The sequence below is a fragment of the Panthera uncia genome, chromosome E1 (genome assembly GCF_023721935.1).
Source record: "Panthera uncia isolate 11264 chromosome E1, Puncia_PCG_1.0, whole genome shotgun sequence".
In the NCBI taxonomy this organism is placed as follows: domain Eukaryota; kingdom Metazoa; phylum Chordata; class Mammalia; order Carnivora; family Felidae; genus Panthera; species Panthera uncia.
This window is the reverse complement of record NC_064814.1, coordinates 16,605,085-16,623,938: the sequence shown is the minus strand read 5'-3', so window position 1 is coordinate 16,623,938 and position 18,854 is coordinate 16,605,085. Positions and strand designations below refer to the sequence as shown.

General features: G+C 41.9%; 1 protein-coding gene across 2 annotated transcripts in view; it reads right to left on the bottom strand.

Moving 5' to 3' along the window:
- The window catches only part of DCAF7 (DDB1 and CUL4 associated factor 7), a 30,744-nt gene extending 15,031 nt beyond the window's left edge, over positions 1–15,713 (bottom strand). For both annotated transcript variants that reach the window (XR_007459129.1, XM_049636328.1), the window contains exon 1: positions 15,331–15,713. Coding sequence is in view for 1 of the 2 variants with exons in the window: in XM_049636328.1 (XP_049492285.1) it covers positions 15,331–15,468 (138 nt within the window). In the remaining variant the exon portion in view is untranslated. The remainder of the gene's footprint in view (positions 1–15,330) is intronic.
- Positions 15,714–18,854: the final 3,141 nt, after the last annotated feature.

The window sequence follows — 18,854 nt, the reverse complement described above, 5'->3', positions numbered from 1 at the left end:
TTGAGTTACTTTGGTCTCTTTGAACATCCACTGACCGTGTACTTGCACGTCTATTTGTGGAGTCTCTATTCTGTCCTATTGATCTATATGCCTATCCATTTACCAGTACCACATCGTCTTGACTGTAGTAGCTTTCCAGTGAAGTCTTGAAATTAGATGGTATGAGTTTTCCAACTCTGTTATTCTTTTTCAGAATCGTTTTGCTATTCCATGTATTTGCTCTTCTGTGTAAATTTTGGAACCAGCTTGTCAAACTCCACAAAAAGCCTGCTGAGATTCAGCTGGGGATTATGCTGTATCTATAAATCAATTTGGAAAACCTGCTCTCTTAACAATAATGAGTTATCTGGCCCATGAAAGAGCATATTTCTCCACGTATTCAGGCTTTCTTTCATTTCTCCCAGAAGTGTTTTGAAGTTTCCAGTGTACTGGTCTTGCATTTTTTTTCATTAACTTTATTCCTGAGTGTTTTTATCCTATTATAAACGAAATTGTTTTAAAAATTCCATTTCCATTTTTTTTTGCTACTATACAGAAATACAACTGACTTTTGCACATTAATTTTGAATTCTGTAACTTTGCTAAATTAGTTATTAGTTTAGTAGCTTTCTTTGTAGATTCCTAAGGAATCTATTTATAGATCTTGCTACCCATGTCTGACTTTTAAAAACCTAGATGAGTAAACCTATTCATTTTTATGGAACATCTAATGCTCATACATATATAGATGATGTATGAAGATGTAAAAGGAGAAAAAACCCAGTGCCCTAAAACACAGTAACACTGCCTTAAGATAGCAATAAAAGTGATGTCACAGGTAATACATGATAAGCTGCTTGTTTGTGACAGTTAATTGGTAACAGTTTAGAGGAAAGAGCAATAATTCAAAGGGGGCAAGTGAGGAAAGTAGAGATAGGATCTGAGCAGTCTTCGTGGGAGGGTTCTGAGGAGGCCAAGAAGAAAGGAAAGGCACTCAGGCAGATGAGCGTACTAAGGTGGCAAACTAAATGATCTAGCTGGTGGCAGCAAGAAAACCTGTCTGAGGAACCATCTGAGAGAGCAGTGCAGATGGGGCTGGGAAGGTGTGCCTGGGGCAGGCCGCAGAGCCCTGAAAGGAAACTGAGGACCTAGATGGGCTTTCCCCTGTGAAGGTGTCTAAGAAGGCAGCAGGCCATAAGGCCTTGGAGGTAAGAGTATGAGGCCTGGTTACGCCGGGGAAGGTTGTCTGCCAGGCAGGGGGCTCAGCCCAGAGTTCCACAGGAAACCTGAGAAAGGTTAGGGGCCCTATGGTGGCAGGTAGTGAGAAGGGCAAGGGGCAACCAGAGATGGCCACAAGAGGGATTTTGACCAAATGAACAGTTCCTTCAGAATTTAAAATTCTGACCTTTGCAGAGAATAATAAAGAAGGAAGATCCTAGATGGAATGGGGAAAACTGGCATCAGCCTTGGTGGGGGAGGGAGGCGAAAACAGATGAAAAGTTAAATTTGGGGGTTCACTGGGCAGAATAAATAATAAGTCTCTCATACAGATTCTGAGCCAAATGTTTCATTCATGGATTTATTCAACAAATTGTAATGAATGGCTACTTGGTGCCAGGAGCCATTCTAAGTGCTGGGGATATGGCAGCAAGCACAAGAGACACAATTTCTCTAACCATACAGATATTTACCGTGCGGCAAAATGGAGAAAACATTACACTCCCTTCTAGAAGCTGCCTTTCAAGTCATCAGAGATTTCCCGCCAGCTTCGAAATATCAGATCCTGTGAGCATTTGCCACATAGGATCCTCTTAACCAGACATTTAAGACTTTCTACCACCTGGCCCTAGCCTATCACACTTGCTCTCCTATTTACCTAGTTACTGCTTCTCATCTTTTCCAGGTTCCTTTCCTTACACTGTCCTCTATGCTTGTAAAACCCTCCTACCTCCTTTCCATCAACTCAAATCCCACCCAATTTTAATATAGCACAGTGGCATCAGGCATCCAGGGCCCCTTACCTACCGCTTGCTAGCTGTAGGAACTATGTTCCTTAACCATGTTAACATGTTACTTAACTTTGTTAAACTGGTTTTCCAATCTGTAAAGTGAAGACATTCACAGCACCTACCTCATAGAGTTCTTTGTAACACTCTGTATATAAACAACCTTTGTAAGTAAATTACTTAGGCTAGTGCCATACTTGGCGTGTGAGCTTTTAATAATACTACTGTGTCCCAGCTCCTTCATAAGCCATCTGTGGTCTCCCTGGTATGGTGATCTTTCAGTGTTGATCTAGACCATCCATTTGGTGACTAACCCCATACTGCCTCATGAAAGCACTTACATTACTGTCTTCTGCTATTTCACTTAGTAAAGGCCTTAAAAACAGGGCCTGTCCTACTTCTGCGTGTACTGCAGACAGCAATGGTCTCCAAATCTGGCCAAATCCAGATTTACCTGGAGTGCTTTACACATCCCTGGAGCCCCCAACTCTAGCCCAAGATTCTGATTCAACAAGTGTCAAGTAGGGCCTGGGAATCGATATTCTTAAGAACCTTCCTGGGGGACTAATTTGGCAAGCTTTGACAACTTCTGCACAACAGTACCTCCTAACCCAGGGAAGAAGTAGGTAATGGCTGGGATTTAAGCTTTCCTGATCTCCCCAAAGACTTCATGTGTGGCACAGACCTGTGTTTTATCCTTAACCTGACTTTAGCTCTTCTGCTCAGTCCCCAACCAAGTATTGACAGGAGTAACACCTGGCTCTCACTGTTACTCATGAGTCATTTTTGTTCAGATGCTCATATGTTTACAATGTGCTGATGAAAGAGAATGGAAGTTCTCTGTGAATATTCACATAATACAGAGGGAAGTGGTAAAGTCCCCTGTTAGCTCCATCCCCAATTCGACTTATTCTCAAACCAGTTTGGTAGGTATCTTTCCAAATGGGTCTCTGCGCATTTGTATTCATAAGTATCTGTGGGGTGTTTGAAGAAACATAAACAGGCTTGGACCAGAAGATGTATTCTGCAACCTGCTCTTAACAACTTATCTTGGAAGGTCTTCTCATGTCAGCATAACAGCTCTAGCTCATTCTTCTACAGCAGGCTGTGTTAGGCACACCATAATTAACCATACACAGTCATTGTGGTTATATCCCATTGTTTGGCTATTATAAACAATACTTTGTACACATGTGCAAATGCTTTATTGGATAGATTACTAGCAGTGTAATTGTTGCATCACATTTTAAATGTTAACACCACAGAAACTATGAGATAATGTGTGTTAAGCTTAAAAACACAGTTAAGAGATTTGATCCAACAGCTTTCGAAAAGTCTGCTTCCATTTACACTTTCATGAACAGTATATGAGAGTGCCAATTTCTCCACAACTTTTAAAACACTGAAAATAATCTTTTACATTTTTGGTAATCTGAAGGATAAAAATGGTATTTTGCCATTTTACTCCTGAGGCTGAGCATGTTTACTATTTATACTTCTGATTAACAGTAACCACTGTTAATTATCTATGTGCTTACAATGGATCAAGTATAAGAACCATGCTTAATGCTTTACATGCACTACCTCATTTAATCCTTTCAACATCTTCATGAGGTAGGTACTATTCTTCTTCCCACTTTCCTAGTTGCTTGAGTAAAAGAGATGGTAAGTATCCTGTCCACAATCATGAAGCTGCCTTGTAAATATAGGTAGTACTATCCTACAACCCAAGCTCTTTACCATTATGCTAGAAAAACACCAACTTAAAACATCTGCCCAGTATATTTTATGGAACTGTGTCTTTTTTCTTTTTTGATTTATAGGAACTCTTATGGATGGTTACTGTGCCTTTGTTATATATTTCCTTTGGTAAATTTGCCCATAAAACTCTGAGGGTGGTGTCTTTTGGGGGATAGATCTTCGACTACATTTTCAATTCTTCAGAAAGTCCTTAGGAATTATTCAGATTTTTCCACTGAAGTTTTGCACTTTGTTTGCCCTTAAAACTATGCTTCAGAGGCGCCTGGGTGGCTCAGGTCATGATCTCACAGGTCTTTGAGTTCAAGCCCCACAATGGGCTTACTGCTGTCAGTGCAGAGCACACTCAGGGTCCTCTGTCTCCCTCTCTCTCTGCCCCTCCCTGGCGTGCATGCTCTCTCTCTCAAAAAGAAATTAAAACATTTGAAAAAAACACTGTGCTTCATCTAGGTTTTTGGCATAGTCTTAAAAAACTGTTAATAGCACTCTCTATCTTTACACCCCCCGCCCCACTCCATATGTCCACCTATGCCCATAGGAAAAGGAGTTCCTGTCCCTGTCCCCCACAGGAAGAAATACTGAGGGTGAGTTCTTTTTCTCCATCCCCACCCTTAACTAGTTCCAATTGCTAAGCTGGCCAAAGCCTGAGCCAGGCCAAAGCCTGAGCCTGAACCAGGGGCCTGACTGCTCTGTTAAGGCAGGCACGACAGCTCTCTCTTGCCCCTCCTGCTCCCACATGGAGAGACAAATAAGCCTACCCACTATGGGTCTGGCCATCCTTTCTCCAGCTTCTCTCCACCTTCAGCTGAGTAGGTGAGGTCAGGTTGGGTCTGCCCATAAATTAGACATGGAAAAGCAGAAAGTCTCACTTGGGTTTTAAGGCCAATCTGCATTTCTCCAACTTAGTTTACCAGGCAATAGCACCACATTGGAGGTGCTTGTTCAGCCATTACTAGGGCGAGGCTAGATTTCTCCTTTGGCTCTTATTATTGGTATATAACTTCCCTGATAAGAAGCTCCCGAGGGGAAAGGGGGTGACTGATAGAATTTAGACACCAAAATTCTACCCTAAACCCCTTACCATTATATCTTCTACCATTTTCTTGCTCAGACTTACAAGTTCTAACTGAATGATCTTGCAATTGTGTTTATTTCACTCTTTAATAATTTTTATAGATTGTAAGAATTACAAAATGTATGACCATTACATAAAACCAAAGTATAGGTATACAAAAGAAGCGAATAACTTCCCCCATCCCATCCCCATTATATCACAATTATTTAGTGTATGTTGCTTCTCTATGCTCAAACATATATACACACTAAGTGCAGGGTTTTCCTTCAACTTTTAGAAAAATGAAATACTATATCCAGTGCTATAAATTTTTTCATTAATTTAACAAAATAATGGACACCCCTCAGGTCAATATGTAGATTCAACTCATTCTTTAATCAATGCACAGTACTTCACAGAATAAATGTACATACTATGTAGGTTAACAACTCCCCTAATGATGTACATAGTCTCCCTTTTTTTGCCACTACTACTTCTTACATGACTTGTAATACGTGCTTATGTACTGCTTGCTATCTTTATTTCTGGAGGCGAATCCCAAGAATGAGACTGCTATATTAGAGGGTATGCACATTTTATTACTTTTTATTTTTTTAATGCAATACTTGCTTTATTTTACTTATTTATTTATTTTTAAGTAGTCTCCATGCCCAACGTGGGGCCTGAACTCGTGACCCTAAGATCAAGAGTCGCCTGCTCTAGCTCTACCAACTAAACCAGGTGGGCGCCCCAAGGTATGCACATTTTTAATTTTAAAGGATGCTGATTTACTTTGCAGATAGGCTGTAGCAATTCACACTCCTATCTTCATATGTAAAAGTGTTCATTTCCTCATACCATCAACAACACTAGAAGCAGTTAATTTTTATAAATTTGAAAGGAAAAAAATTACAAAGTCAATTCTCATTTGCCTTAACTGTGAGCTTGAGCATTTTTTCCTATTTATTGAGCACTTGCATTCCCTCCCCTATCAACTGGCTATTTATACTTTGTCTGTGTTTCTATCACACCAAGTAAATTAACCTGTCGTGTTCTGAAAATATTTCTCCTGGGCTATCATGTATCTTCTGACTTTGTCCACCACATATCTTTTCACATAGAAATGCTTTATTTGTATGTGCCACAATCTGTCAATCTTTTCCTTACTTGACTCTGAGTTTAATGACTTAAGACTGCCTTCTTCTCTGCTTACCCCCACTGCCTCAGTACATATTTCCTAGTCAGTTTTCTTCTATTATTGCTTGTGCGACTTTTCCTAACATTTAAGCATTTGATCTAGAATTGACTGTCATAGACAACATGAATTAGAGGGCTCTAAATATTTCTGCCAGACGAACAGCCAATTATGCCATACAACTTATTAATGTTTTTCCTAGTGAATTAAGGTTCTACCTTACCACATACTACATTTCTATATTAGATCTGCTTTGGAACACGGGGTTCCACCAATCTCTCTGGCTATAACTATACCAATTCCAGTATATTTTATTCCAATCTGGCAGAGCAACTGTTTCCATTTTTCAACACATTCTTTTTCCTCTTAATTTTTTTTTGACATTTGTATATATTTAAGACTCTGGTGACAAACAGTATTCCAATTCTGGCCTTGTTTTTACCATCTATGTCACTTTGGGCAAGTCATAATATCTGGGCTTAAGTTTCTTCATCTTCCCTTAAGTTTTGAGATGCAGTATTTTTTAATTTTTTTTTTAATGTTTATTTTTTTTTTATTTTTTATTTTTTTTTAAATTTTTTTCAACGTTTTTTATTTATTTTTGGGACAGAGAGAGACAGAGCATGAACGGGGTAGAGGCAGAGAGAGAGGGAGACACAGAATCGGAAACAGGCTCCAGGCTCCGAGCCATCAGCCCAGAGCCTGACGCGGGGCTCGAACTCACGGACCGCGAGATCGTGACCTGGCTGAAGCCGGACGCTTAACCGACTGCGCCACCCAGGCGCCCCTTTAATGTTTATTTTTGAGAGAGACAGAGTGCAAGCAGGGGAGAGGGAGAGAGAGCAGGAGACACAAAATCCAAAGCAGGCTTCAGGTTCTCAGCTGTCAGCACAGAGCCCGATGCGGGGCGCGAACTCACAAAATGCAAGATCATGACCTGAGCCAATGTTGGCCGCTGAACTGACTGACTGAGCCACCCAGGTGCCCCTTATATGTAGTATCTTTAATCAGTTGACTTCACTTAACTTAAAAAAAGTTTTTTAACATGTGGACAATTTTTGTAAATTGAGTTATCTTTTTAAAAAGTGCGTTGTTTTTACAATATAAATCTTATATATTATTAAGCATATTCTGAGGTATTTATTTATAGTGGCGCAATCTATAATAATTGCAGATTTGTAGATATTACTCCATTACCTTCTATTCTCAAATATGGTAAGCCTTATTTAATTTCTCTTTTTCTTCAAGAGGACTCAACTGTTTTGCCTGGATGCCCAAAAGATTCTTTCTTCACCCTTAAAATTAAGAAACTTTCCTAGGAAAGCTTTCAGTGCCAATTGTTTTGTGTCCATTTTTCTTGAATTTTTTTTTTAAGGTTTTTGAGAGTGTGCATGCACACACATGCGCATATGGGAGACGGGCAGAGAAACAGAAAGCATCTTAAACAGGCTCCACACTCAGTACAGAGCCTGACATGGGGCTCGCAAGATCCCGACCTGAGCCAAAATCAAGTCAGACGTTTAACCAACTAAGCCACCCAGGTGCCCCTTGAGATAAGGTTTAAGCTCATTACTTCAAACATTTTTTTCCATAAAGTCTTTAATTACATACTTGAGGTTTTTGGTTTTTTTTTTTTAACTTTTATTTATTTTTGAGAGATAGAGAGAGGCAGAGCATGAATGAGGGAGGAGCAGAGAGAGGGAAACACAGAATCCAAGGCAGGCTCTAGGCTCTGAACTGTCAGCACAGAGACCGACATGGTGCTCCAACCCACAAACTATGAGATCATGACCTGGGCCGAAGTCGGACGCTTAACCGACTGAGCCACCCAGGTACCCTGAGTTTTTGTGTTTCATTTCCTTGTGATCTTTTTCTTCGGGGACACCAATTATACCTAAGTCAGATCTTCTTTATTTTCTGTATCTACTACATTCTTTCTAATTGTTTATTTCCATTTCATTTTTGTAATCTGTCTTCCCTATCCTTCACTAATTTTTCAGCAGTTTATATTCATTTTTATTCTCTTTCCAATGTGGCTTTTAATTCTGTGATAACTTTTATTTTCTCTTCCACTATTTTCCTGGGCTCTACCTGCTGATGTTCCATTTCCTCCTGTCACCATGCCTTATTTTACCTGATCTCCTGTATCTCTGCTTGGAGTTCCTTCCTTTCCTAAGTTCTCTGAATTCATGGTGGCAGGAATGGCCGTTAATTTTCATCTGAGGTAAAAAAACATCTTTGTAGTGAGGCTATTTTACCTGCCACTTGTTTCCCATATTTTCCTTTTGTGTTATAGTATCTATCTTTCTAGATCTTGTGCTGATGTCTTTTGACTGAGACAAGTTCTTCCTATACGATCTGAAGGAGGTTCCTACGGGAACCTGAGAGAAGCCAGGGCCATGTTCCAAGTTAGCAGAAACACGTGAACCTGTAGCATCTCCCCAGCCAACAGGGATGAGAAACAGTCCAGCTGCTCACAATTCAGTATCTCTTCCAACCTGCCTTATGTAATGCTTCTAAAGATGACGGCATGTCTATGTGTCTCCTTGTGTAGCTTAGCTCCCCTCTTACCCAAGGGGTCAAATGGGGTCTGGAGAAGTGCCTGCTGCCTGCCTGTGCACCTTCTTCTCACTGTTCCAAATAAAGGAATGTTGATCTTGCCTGTCAAAATCCTATTCTGGAGAACTGTATGAGTTTGAAATCTGCAACCAAAGATATCCTTTCTCAGCATCTTCCTATACCCATGGGATCCTCATTATACTGCTGTCCTTCTGCATTTACTGTTGGGGGCGTAAGGAAAAATTATCCGACTTTAAACATCTTATTGTCAGGGCACCCGGCTGACTCAGTAGGAAGACCATGAGACTCTTGATCTCAGGATCGTGAGTTCGGGTCCCACATAGGTTGTAGTGATTACTTAAATAAATAAAAAACTTTAATAAAAAAAACACATAAACATCTTGTTGTTCACATTTAGGTTACCCTCGTGCCTTTTTCTCCAGAGTCTTCCTGTCCTATTAAGCTTTTATCTCCCACCCCGTCCTTCTGCAACTATTGCTTCACAATACTTTACCCCAAGCATGAAAAAAAAAAAACGCCTCTATAAAGGAAGGGCTATAAAGATCATTTTTACTTATTTTAAAACTGTGGACATTACTATGTCAGATGTCTCCTAAGAAGCATATATGCAACATAAAATATTTACCCCTTGAAGACATGACCACATCTTCACTTTCAAATGCTTTCATGAATAGCAACATAAATTACTATTCACATTACATGTATCTTACATTTAAAAAAATTTTTAAAGATGCAATGTTTGTCTTGTTATTATATGCTCCTTGAGGGAGGAAATTGTGCATTCCACTTTATTATACACAATGCTAGTACAAGAACATGAGGGTGAAGGTGTGTGTATGTATGTAATTTTTTTTAAAGACCCCAAGTTATGCAAATCAATATACCACTCCAGTGAATTGAACATTTTCTGTGATTAATATAACCAAAATCAGCTAAGCAAAATTCTGAGAGAATATGCCAGTTTTTCTTGTTCTTTTCCATCTGTCCTCCCTTCAAGCCTGTTCCTGACTGATTATTATTGATCAATGTTTGCAGAGAAGTCCTGCCTTGTTAAACTTTAAGATGAATTCTGGCATAGTGCCCCTTTGGCTCCTGTCTCAGAGGCTAACCAGTCAGCTCTGGCATCCTGGCCTCAGGCAAGCCATACTACCTATAGAACACAGATTCATTCCTTGTTCAAATCACAGCATCTCCAGTAGGCCTGTGTGAACCAGGTTAGGGCAAAAAGCAATATAGCAGCAGCACTTTTATCCCGTCGTCCCATGGAGGAATTAGTCCTCTCACTGTCTAGAAAAAAGAAAGGAGGAAGTTAAAACCAGAAGAGTTTTATGGTGTAAATTTCCCTGTTGACAGTCTTGCCAGGGACTGATGGAGCACTGCAAAATTCTAAGTATCCAAAATACTTCTGTGTACTAAAACACTTTCTCTTTTTTGTTGCCAATCTCACATCTGCTAACAAAGTCTACAGAAGGTTACTAAGTATCATCATTGTGCCCAAAACACACTGCTTGTGTGTTCAATACATATTTGTTGAATTATTTTTTTAAATTTTTAATGTTTATTTATTATTGAGAGACAGAGCATGAACATGGGAGGGGCAGAGACAGGAGGAGACGCAGAACCTGAAGCAGGCTCCAGGCACCGAGTTGTCAGCACAGAGCCCGACGCAGGGCTCGAACTCACAAACTGGGAGATCGTGACCTGAGCTGAAGTCGGACGCTCAACCAACTGAGCCACCCAGGCGCCCCACATATTTGTTGAATTAAATGAAGATATTCCTGAAGGGCCGCAATGAATACTAAGAAATGAACATTTATATGCCAGAGTTAAAATCATCATGTGCCAAACAGATAAAGCAACTACTTAAAGTCTCAGAGGCATCAACACAGGATGAAAAGGCAAGCATTCATCCCATGTGTATTTCAAGTACAAGGTAGTCTTACCCAGATTCACTATCAGTATTCTTCAAAAAGCATCATGTATACCTACAGTTTCTCTCCTCAGAACCTCAAAAATGCTTTCTAGATACTAAATCTTAAAGCACGATGGTCAGCTAATTAAATATTAGGGCAAAATAAATCCGTATCACTCTGCCAACTCTATTCAAAACCAACCCTGAAACACGCAACTAAGTGAAACAGAAACCCAGGAACTGCTACCCATCTTTCCCCATAATACAGGGGAAATACCACCTGTCTACAGACCACAGATATGTTCAAAACTCAGGAGAAATACACGAGTTCTTTAATCAACTACCATGTCTAACCCAGGTAGAACAAGAGAAAATGGGCTTAAACTAGACCATTACAATACTTGGAGTCTGACTACAAGAAGCTTCTAGACCACAAAAATGGATTTAGTTGAAAGGAATCAAGAAAATTTTTTCCTCTGGGTCTTTAAAAGGCAGAGGAATGAACATAATGACATTTTGAGGTACCTTTCCTCTGGAAAATACATCACATTTACTTAGCACCCATATAATTCTCCTTGATTCTCTTTTTTTTATTAAAAAAAATTGTTTTAATGTTATTTCTCTTTGAGAGAGAGAGAGAGAGAGAGAGCGAGCGCACAGGAGAGGGGCAGAGAGAGAGGGAGACACAGAATCTGAAGCAGGTTCCAGGCTCTGAGTTGTCAGCACAGAGCTCAATGCGGGGCTTGAACTCACGAACCACGAGATCATGACCTGAACAAAAGTCAGATGCTTAACCAACTGAGCACTCAGGCACCCCTTCTTGATTATATTTCAATTACAGATACAGTAATATCTAATAATAGCCAACATTTCTCTTTTTTAATGTTTATTTACTTTTTGAGAGAGAGCATGTGTGCACTTCTGTGCATGAGCAGGGGAGGGGCAGAGAGAGAAGGAGAGAAAGATGGGGAGAGAGGGAGAATCCCAAGCAGGTTCTGCTCTGCCAGCGTAGAGCCTGACCTGGGGCTCAAACCCACGAACTGGAAGATCATAACCTGAGCCAAAATCAAGAGTCAGACGCTCAACCACTTGAGTCACCCCCAACAGCAAACATTTCTACATTGCTTAACCATGTCTGTCTCAGGCAGAGTTCCTAAACCCATTACATATATTAACTCATTTAATTTTATTACCTTTATTTTATAGATGAGGAAACCGAGGCACAGAGGTTAATTTGCTCAAACCACACAAAACTAGGAAGAGGCAGGACTGATAACCTAGCCACAGAGTACCTCAAAGGGGTTATCTGGTGCATACAGACTGAGCCACCCAGGCATCCCAGGGGCTATTCAGTAACAGAGCTTTTTGCATGGGATGGAAGAGCAGAATCAATGTTTAGGCGAATGTAGATGCAAAAAGATAGGATTCCTACTTCTGGTCAGCAGATGCCTAGGTAATCCCAGGGTAATGTTCTTAGAGCGCCATCTGGACCATCTGTTTCTTAATCACTTAAGTGTCTGTTAACTTCAGGGATGGAACTCTGGAATGTGCCAAGTCCCTCAGGGGATTCTCTCTCACACACACACACACACACACACACACACACACACACACACTAAAATTTAGAGAACCACCACTCCAACACCAATGCTGCTGTATCCTCTAGCAGAGACCACAAGGAGGGAACGTGAAACACAACTACTGATGATGGGACTTCTTACTCCAGGTACAGTTGATAGGATCAACTCAATTGTTTACTCTAAAACAATTCCCAAATTTATTCAGATGATGGAACACCTGAAAGCCAAGTTGTTCTTGAAATGCTAATAAATTTAATTCTGTTGAAATACAAATAATTTTACTATAGGAAAACGTGATTGCATTAATTCAAAAATTTTAGAAATTATAATAATGTGTATTCTTATGTCAATGTCTCCACAGTAAAAAAAAAAAAGAGGGCTGTTTCTGGGCTTTTTCACCAATGCTAATTTGCTGTGTCCATTTGTTTTGCCCTCTGCTGGCAATCAGTATTGACAGCAAGCAGGAAACAAAGATCTGAAAATTCCAACCAGTAACTTATAAATTCCTCTAAATTGTAAAGTGTGGCACCTCTGTGATAAAAGTTTTCTCTAAAACTGAGCCTAAAAGTCACTGTGTTCGAGGGGTATTTACTGCTCATCAGTCCCTAGGCACAGATCCTCTACAGCAGGGTTTCTTAACTTGAAGTCCCTGAGCTTGAATCACTCACATTCATATTTTCACTAACCTCTGGCTGAAATTTAGCATTTCCTTCCATTACGAAGGGAGGTGGCTACGCACAGCCGCATCAATATCTGACTTTGTTACTGACAGAAATCAGATTTTTATCATATCACATCACTTTAATTAAACATTCTGAAATGTTATTTACCCTCATTACTACTTTAAAATTATAATAATTACGCTGGATGGTGTACTTTAACGGATTAATTTACAACTACGTATTACTATAGCTCCACTTTTTAAAAAATGTTTTTGAGGGGCGCCTGGGTGGCTTACTTGGTTAGGTGTCCGACTCCTGGTTTCAGCTCGGGTCATGATCTCACGGTTCATGAGTTCAAGCTGTGTGTGGGGCTCTGCACTGGCAGTATGGAATCGCTTGGGATTCTATTCTCTCTCCTCCCTCTCTTTGCTCCTCCCCACACATGGGTGCTTTCTCTCTCCCAAAAATAAACACTAAAAAAAAAAAAAAAAAAAAAAAAAAAAAAGTTTTTGATAACTGTAGTTTGATATAATTGATTTCCTTCCTAATCCTATGTATTTTGTGTCTTTGAAAACATAATTATGAAAGGAGGTCTATCAGCTTCAGATTGTCATAGGTGTCCATGGCACACACACACACAAAGTTAAGAACCCTGACCTAGATAGGCTGGGGCACAAAAACAGTTTTAAGATACTGCATTGCCAGTAACATGCAAGGGAGTTAAGACAGAAGTAACTGCTTATCCTGTGATTATTAGGATTATTAGTTTGCATTTTACTACTAAGACCCACACTGCCTGCGTAGCCTGGCACAAACGAGTTCCAGTAAGTTGCTAAATGAAAGGACACACTTTGGGGCAGAGTTTCCGCAACTAACGTCTGACCTGTTACTTCACTGATTCTACCAGCAGCCTAACTGTGGCTCAGCTCCTCCTCTCAGAAATGGGGCTACTACTGTTTACCCAAATTGACTCTGGAAGATATTGCAAGAAAAAAGGGGACATCAATTTGCGTTAAAAGACTCAAGCCTTTTGACAGATTCTACTATTTTTTCTTTTAAACATGTATTCTTAAATAATAAGGGTCTCAATTTTACTACCACAGTTTCCACATCAGGATCTCGAATTCCGTTCCATTCTGCTATCCACTATGGGCCATAAGGAAGGGCCAGCCATTACAGAAAATAAAACTACGTTTTGCTCAGGACTCTCTGCTTTCTGTGGACAATGGGTAGACTTCACTATGAGTGTGTAGTCCCTGGGATTTGTGTGTAAACTGTGCATGTTATGTCTGAGCAATGAGAGTCCAGCGCTTTCGTCCATTTCTCCAAGGGGATTCTAGGAAAGCTGAGCCCTGGACTCTAGAGAAATGCTCCTGGGAAACTGTAAGCAAACTTACAATGTACAAATGCTTTTTGTTTATGTGTAAAAAAGAACTCTTTGCCTCCAACAAACTGTGGGTCAGAAAGAATAAGATTAACCTGTGCAACACCCCACAGCTAGTCAGTGGACCAGACAGAACCAAACTCGACTGGGCTCTTTTCCCTGAACCATGCCTATCACCGTCCACACAGTTTCATTCTTCTTAAGTCATGGTGTTCATGGTGTCCAGCAAGAGTATAAATATAAGACTTTAAACACCACTAGCCAAGGCTTTCTGTTGCTCTGAACCCCATCACAGTGTTTAATACAATAAGGAAGAGATTAAGGGATAAAGGAAAGAAAACTCTGCCCACTGATGTATTCAACAACTTTCAAAAATAAATTTATGCTGCAATGTCAGCTTAAAAAGCTTCCACCTGCTGCCCGTGCTTCTATGAAAGAGCCTCAAATTTCAAATTGTTGATGTCCGGGAAGACTTACTACTACTCAAGGTTACACTTCTGAATGGGCATGAAAGCCAAGAAAAGATAAGGAAAACGTCACCCTTCTCCTTTCAGAAAACAGTGACAGGATCACGGTCACGGGCCAAAATTTCCAAAAAGAGATCATTTTGAAGAGGACAGATATAAGGCAGCAATAGCAGTGACCCGCTCCTGGCAGAAGAGGCGGGCGGGGTGGCGTGGTGGGGGTGGTCCCTGAATAGTACCTGGGGGTGGGAGTAGGAGGCGGGGAAGCCTGCACAGTAAACAGCCCTAACAGAAACTTAGCGTAGCCAAGAGTGTGAGACCACCAACTGATGCGCCAGTAGTTTTCTTCACAGCCATCTCTCTCTCTTCCCCCGTCCGCCCCCAACTGAAGCAATGCGGCGGGAAGGGGGAAGACTGGAGTGATAAATGGCGTAGCTTTTGGGTGTAAAGTCGAGTTTGAGTGCCGTTTCCCCCACGAATCAGCTAGCTTCTGACTCGGGCAACTCACAACACGGTGCCTCAGTTTCCCCATGAGTAAAATGGGGGTAATTACGCTCCTGACTACACAGGAATGCTGCCAGGATTAAATGAGACAACGAGCGTGAAAGCTTCTGCACAGGGCCCGACACAGAGGAACCGCTCCGGGGCGCTAAGGCAAGTCCGCAGGAGGGTCCTGAGGTCGGGGCTCCGGCCCGGAAAGAGTGCTCCAGGGGCCCGCTCCCCGCCAGCTGGGTTCCGAGCCCCTGCCCGGCCCACCTTGTTGTTGTACTCCTCCACGAAGCTGCCCAGCGCCAGGCGAAAGCGCTTGTCGGGCCGCACGCTCCAGTTCATGGCGTAGACGGTCCAAGGCGCTTCATACTTGTAGATCTCCTTCCGTTTGCCGTGCAGGGACATGGTGGCGGCGGCGGGGCCGCAGTGCGGGCCGGGACGACAGCGAGCTGCTGCGGGCCGGGCGCGAGTCAGACCGGGAGCCGGGCCGGAGACTGAGGGGTCCGAAAGGAGGCGGGGCGGGGGCGGGCAGAGACGGCCTAGCCCGGAAGCGGGGCCGCGGCGACGGACAACGACTGCCGGGCCCGACCCCCAGTTTCAAACCTGCTTCGGCTCGGACCACAGCCACCTTCCGTTTGAAGCCCCGCCCCGCCCTCTCGGAACGGAAGCCACGCGACCCCCGTAGTGGCGCCGGCCGTTGGCTGCCTGATACGTCCTTTCCAGTGGTTCCTACTCTTCATTGGCTAGTGCACCAGTAGCTTCTGAAACTCTTCACTATTGGCGCAAATGTCTGTCATTCCAATGACTTGCCCCGCCCAATATCGGGGTGGGGAGCAGGCGCTTTCTCAGCTCTAAAGGTGACTGGTTGACAAAAATGTCAGTCAGAGAGATAACGGCGCAGTGCGGGTGAATGGGGGCGTGGGTGGCGTACAGGCTAGCAGCTTAGCAGCAGGCCTCCAAGTTCTAGGCCAAATCTTTGAGAGTGAAACCTCTTGTGTGACCTCCTCTGACTTCTTCTCTGTAGCTGCCATTCCCAGAGGCCTCACGTCCAGTAGACAATGTAAATTCTGCTTTACCTGAGTGCCTGCGGCCTGTCAGCTCAGCCCGTGCCAAATGGGAATCACCTTAATTTCCTCCTGGTGCCCATAGCCTTGAACACCGGGGGGTTGTTCTCCCTGTCCCCCAAGGGCCTTCTCGCGCTTTCCTGGCCATTCTATAAATGTTCGGGATTTTAGGGTTGATTTTCAGTAATCAGCCACCCTACTTGCTTGGCCCTAAGTTTTTGTCGGTTCCCATTCATTCCATCCTTTCTCTGCAGCAAGGCCTAAGGGAAAAGCTAATCAAGCCCTAGACCTATGTGTCCTTAGTTTGAAATGGAGAAGGGCCTGAATCTAGGTAACCTCTCTTTGTAATTTAAATGGTTTCCATTGCTTTGCTTTCAACACAATGAAAGGAAAATTGTATGGAATTGTTAGATGATATCATTAAATATCGTTTTAAACATCGTGGATTGTTGGACAACTCAGAATCGAAAGAGTTGAGTGACTGCTGTGTATAACCCCTTAGTGTTCAATCTACTTATTTCTTGGAACAAGTTTTCTCTGCCTAAGTTTATGAAAAAGTCAAGAAAAATAGGTATAAAAGTGTTGCTGACCCAGGGCGCCTGCGTGGCTCAGTCAGTTAAGCAACTGACTCTCGATTTTGGCTCAGGTTATGATCTCGCCTTTGGTTGGATCCAGCCCTACCACTGGCTCCCGGCTGGCAGCGAGGAGACTACTTGGGATTCTGATTCTCTCTTTCTCTGCCCCTTCCCCTCACAAGATAAATAAATAAACATTTAAAAAAAAAGTGTTGCTAAACTTTGTCTTATTCTAATAAAAAGTGATATTCATCCACACTCATGAGCTAATGAGAAGAAAATACCCTTTTATAGATGCATTCCCAATAAAATTTTAGTTTCTATAAAAATTTGGAATATAATTATGTTCTTTTGAATAACTCTGTACTAAGTGTAACCCTTAAAGTCTTGATAAGTTTACAAAAATGTAGTTTTAAAATTTTGAGTTATGTGTGTGTGTGTGTGTGTGTGTGTGTATGCATTTGTTGCAAACAGTTATGATCAGGTTATCAATAATAGGTCTTAAATCTGGAAATAAATTACATGTAGCATAAACTGTGGGAATAGAATGGAATTATAAGAAGAGAAAAAAGAATAAAGAGCTTATTCTTGTGTGTGGTTTTTTTAATGTTTATTTTTGAGAGAGAGTGTGGCTGAGGGAGGGGCAGAGAGAGGGGGGGACAGAGGATCCAAAAGGGGTTCTGTACTGACAGCCACGAGTCCAATGTGGGGCTCCAACTCTAACTGTGAGCCCCATGTGGCGCTTGAACTCACAAACCATGAGATCACCACCTGAACTGAGGTCAGACACTCAACCAACTGAGCCACCCAGGCAACTGGTTCTTGTGTTTTTATTTATTTTGTAATGTTTATTTAATATTTATTTTTAATGTTTAATTTTGAGAGAGAGACAGAGTGTGAACAGGGGAGGGGCAGAGAGAGGGAGACAATCTGAAGCAGGCTTCAGGCTCTGAGCCCTCAGCACAGAGCCCCAGGCAGGGCTCGAGCTTGTGAACCGTGAGATCATAGGATCTGAGTTGAAGTCAGTCGCTCAACAGATTGAGCCACCCAGGCGCCCATTCATTCTTGTGTTTTTAAAATGAATGATGTTGGCTCAGGGCACCTAGGTGGCTCAGTCCATTAAGCGTCTGACTTCAGCTCAGGTCATGATCTTGTGGTTCTTGAGTTCTAGCCCCGCATAGGGAGGGCTCTGTGCTGACAGCTCAGAGCCTGAAGTCTGCTTCAGATTCTGTGTCTCCCTCTCTCTGCCCCTGCCTTGCTTTCTCTCTCTTTCAAAAATAAACACTAAAAAATTTCTAAAAAAATAAATAAAATGAATGATGTTGGCTCTCAAATCACTATGCTATTTGTGTCTAAATATATTGGTATAGCAAAAATGAATTACTGGGACCTTATGAAGATAAAAAGCTTCTGCACAGCAAAGGAAACAACCAACAAAACTAAAAGGCAACCAACGGAATGGGAAAAGATATTTGCAAATGACATATCGGACAAAGGGCTAGTATCCAAAATCTACAAAGAGCTCACCAAACTCCACACCCAAAAAACAAATAACCCAGTGAAGAAATGGGCAGAAAACATGAATAGACACTTCTCTAAAGAAGACATCCGGATGGCCAACAGGCACGTGAAAAGATGCTCAACGTCGCTCCTTATCAGGGAAATACAAATCAAAACCACACTCAGATATCACCTCATGCCAGTCACAGTGGCCAAAATGAACAAATCAGGAGACTATAGATGCTGGAGAGGATGTGGAGAAACGGGAACCCTCTTGCACTGTTGGTGGGAATGCAAATTGGTGCAGCCACTCTGGAAAGCAGTGTGGAGGTTCCTCAGAAAATTAAAAATAGACCTACCCTATGACCCAGCAATATCACTGGTAGGAATTTACCCAAGGGATACAGGAGTACTGATGCATAGGGGCACTTGTACCCCAATGTTTATAGCAGCACTCTCAACAATAGCCAAATTATGGAAAGAGCCTAAATGTCCATCAACTGATGAATGGATAAAGAAATTGTGGTTTATATACACAATGGAGTACTACATGGCAATGAGAAAGAACGAAATATGGCCTTTTGTAGCAACGTGGATGGAACTGGAGAGTGTGATGCTAAGTGAAATAAGCCATACAGAGAAAGACAGATAC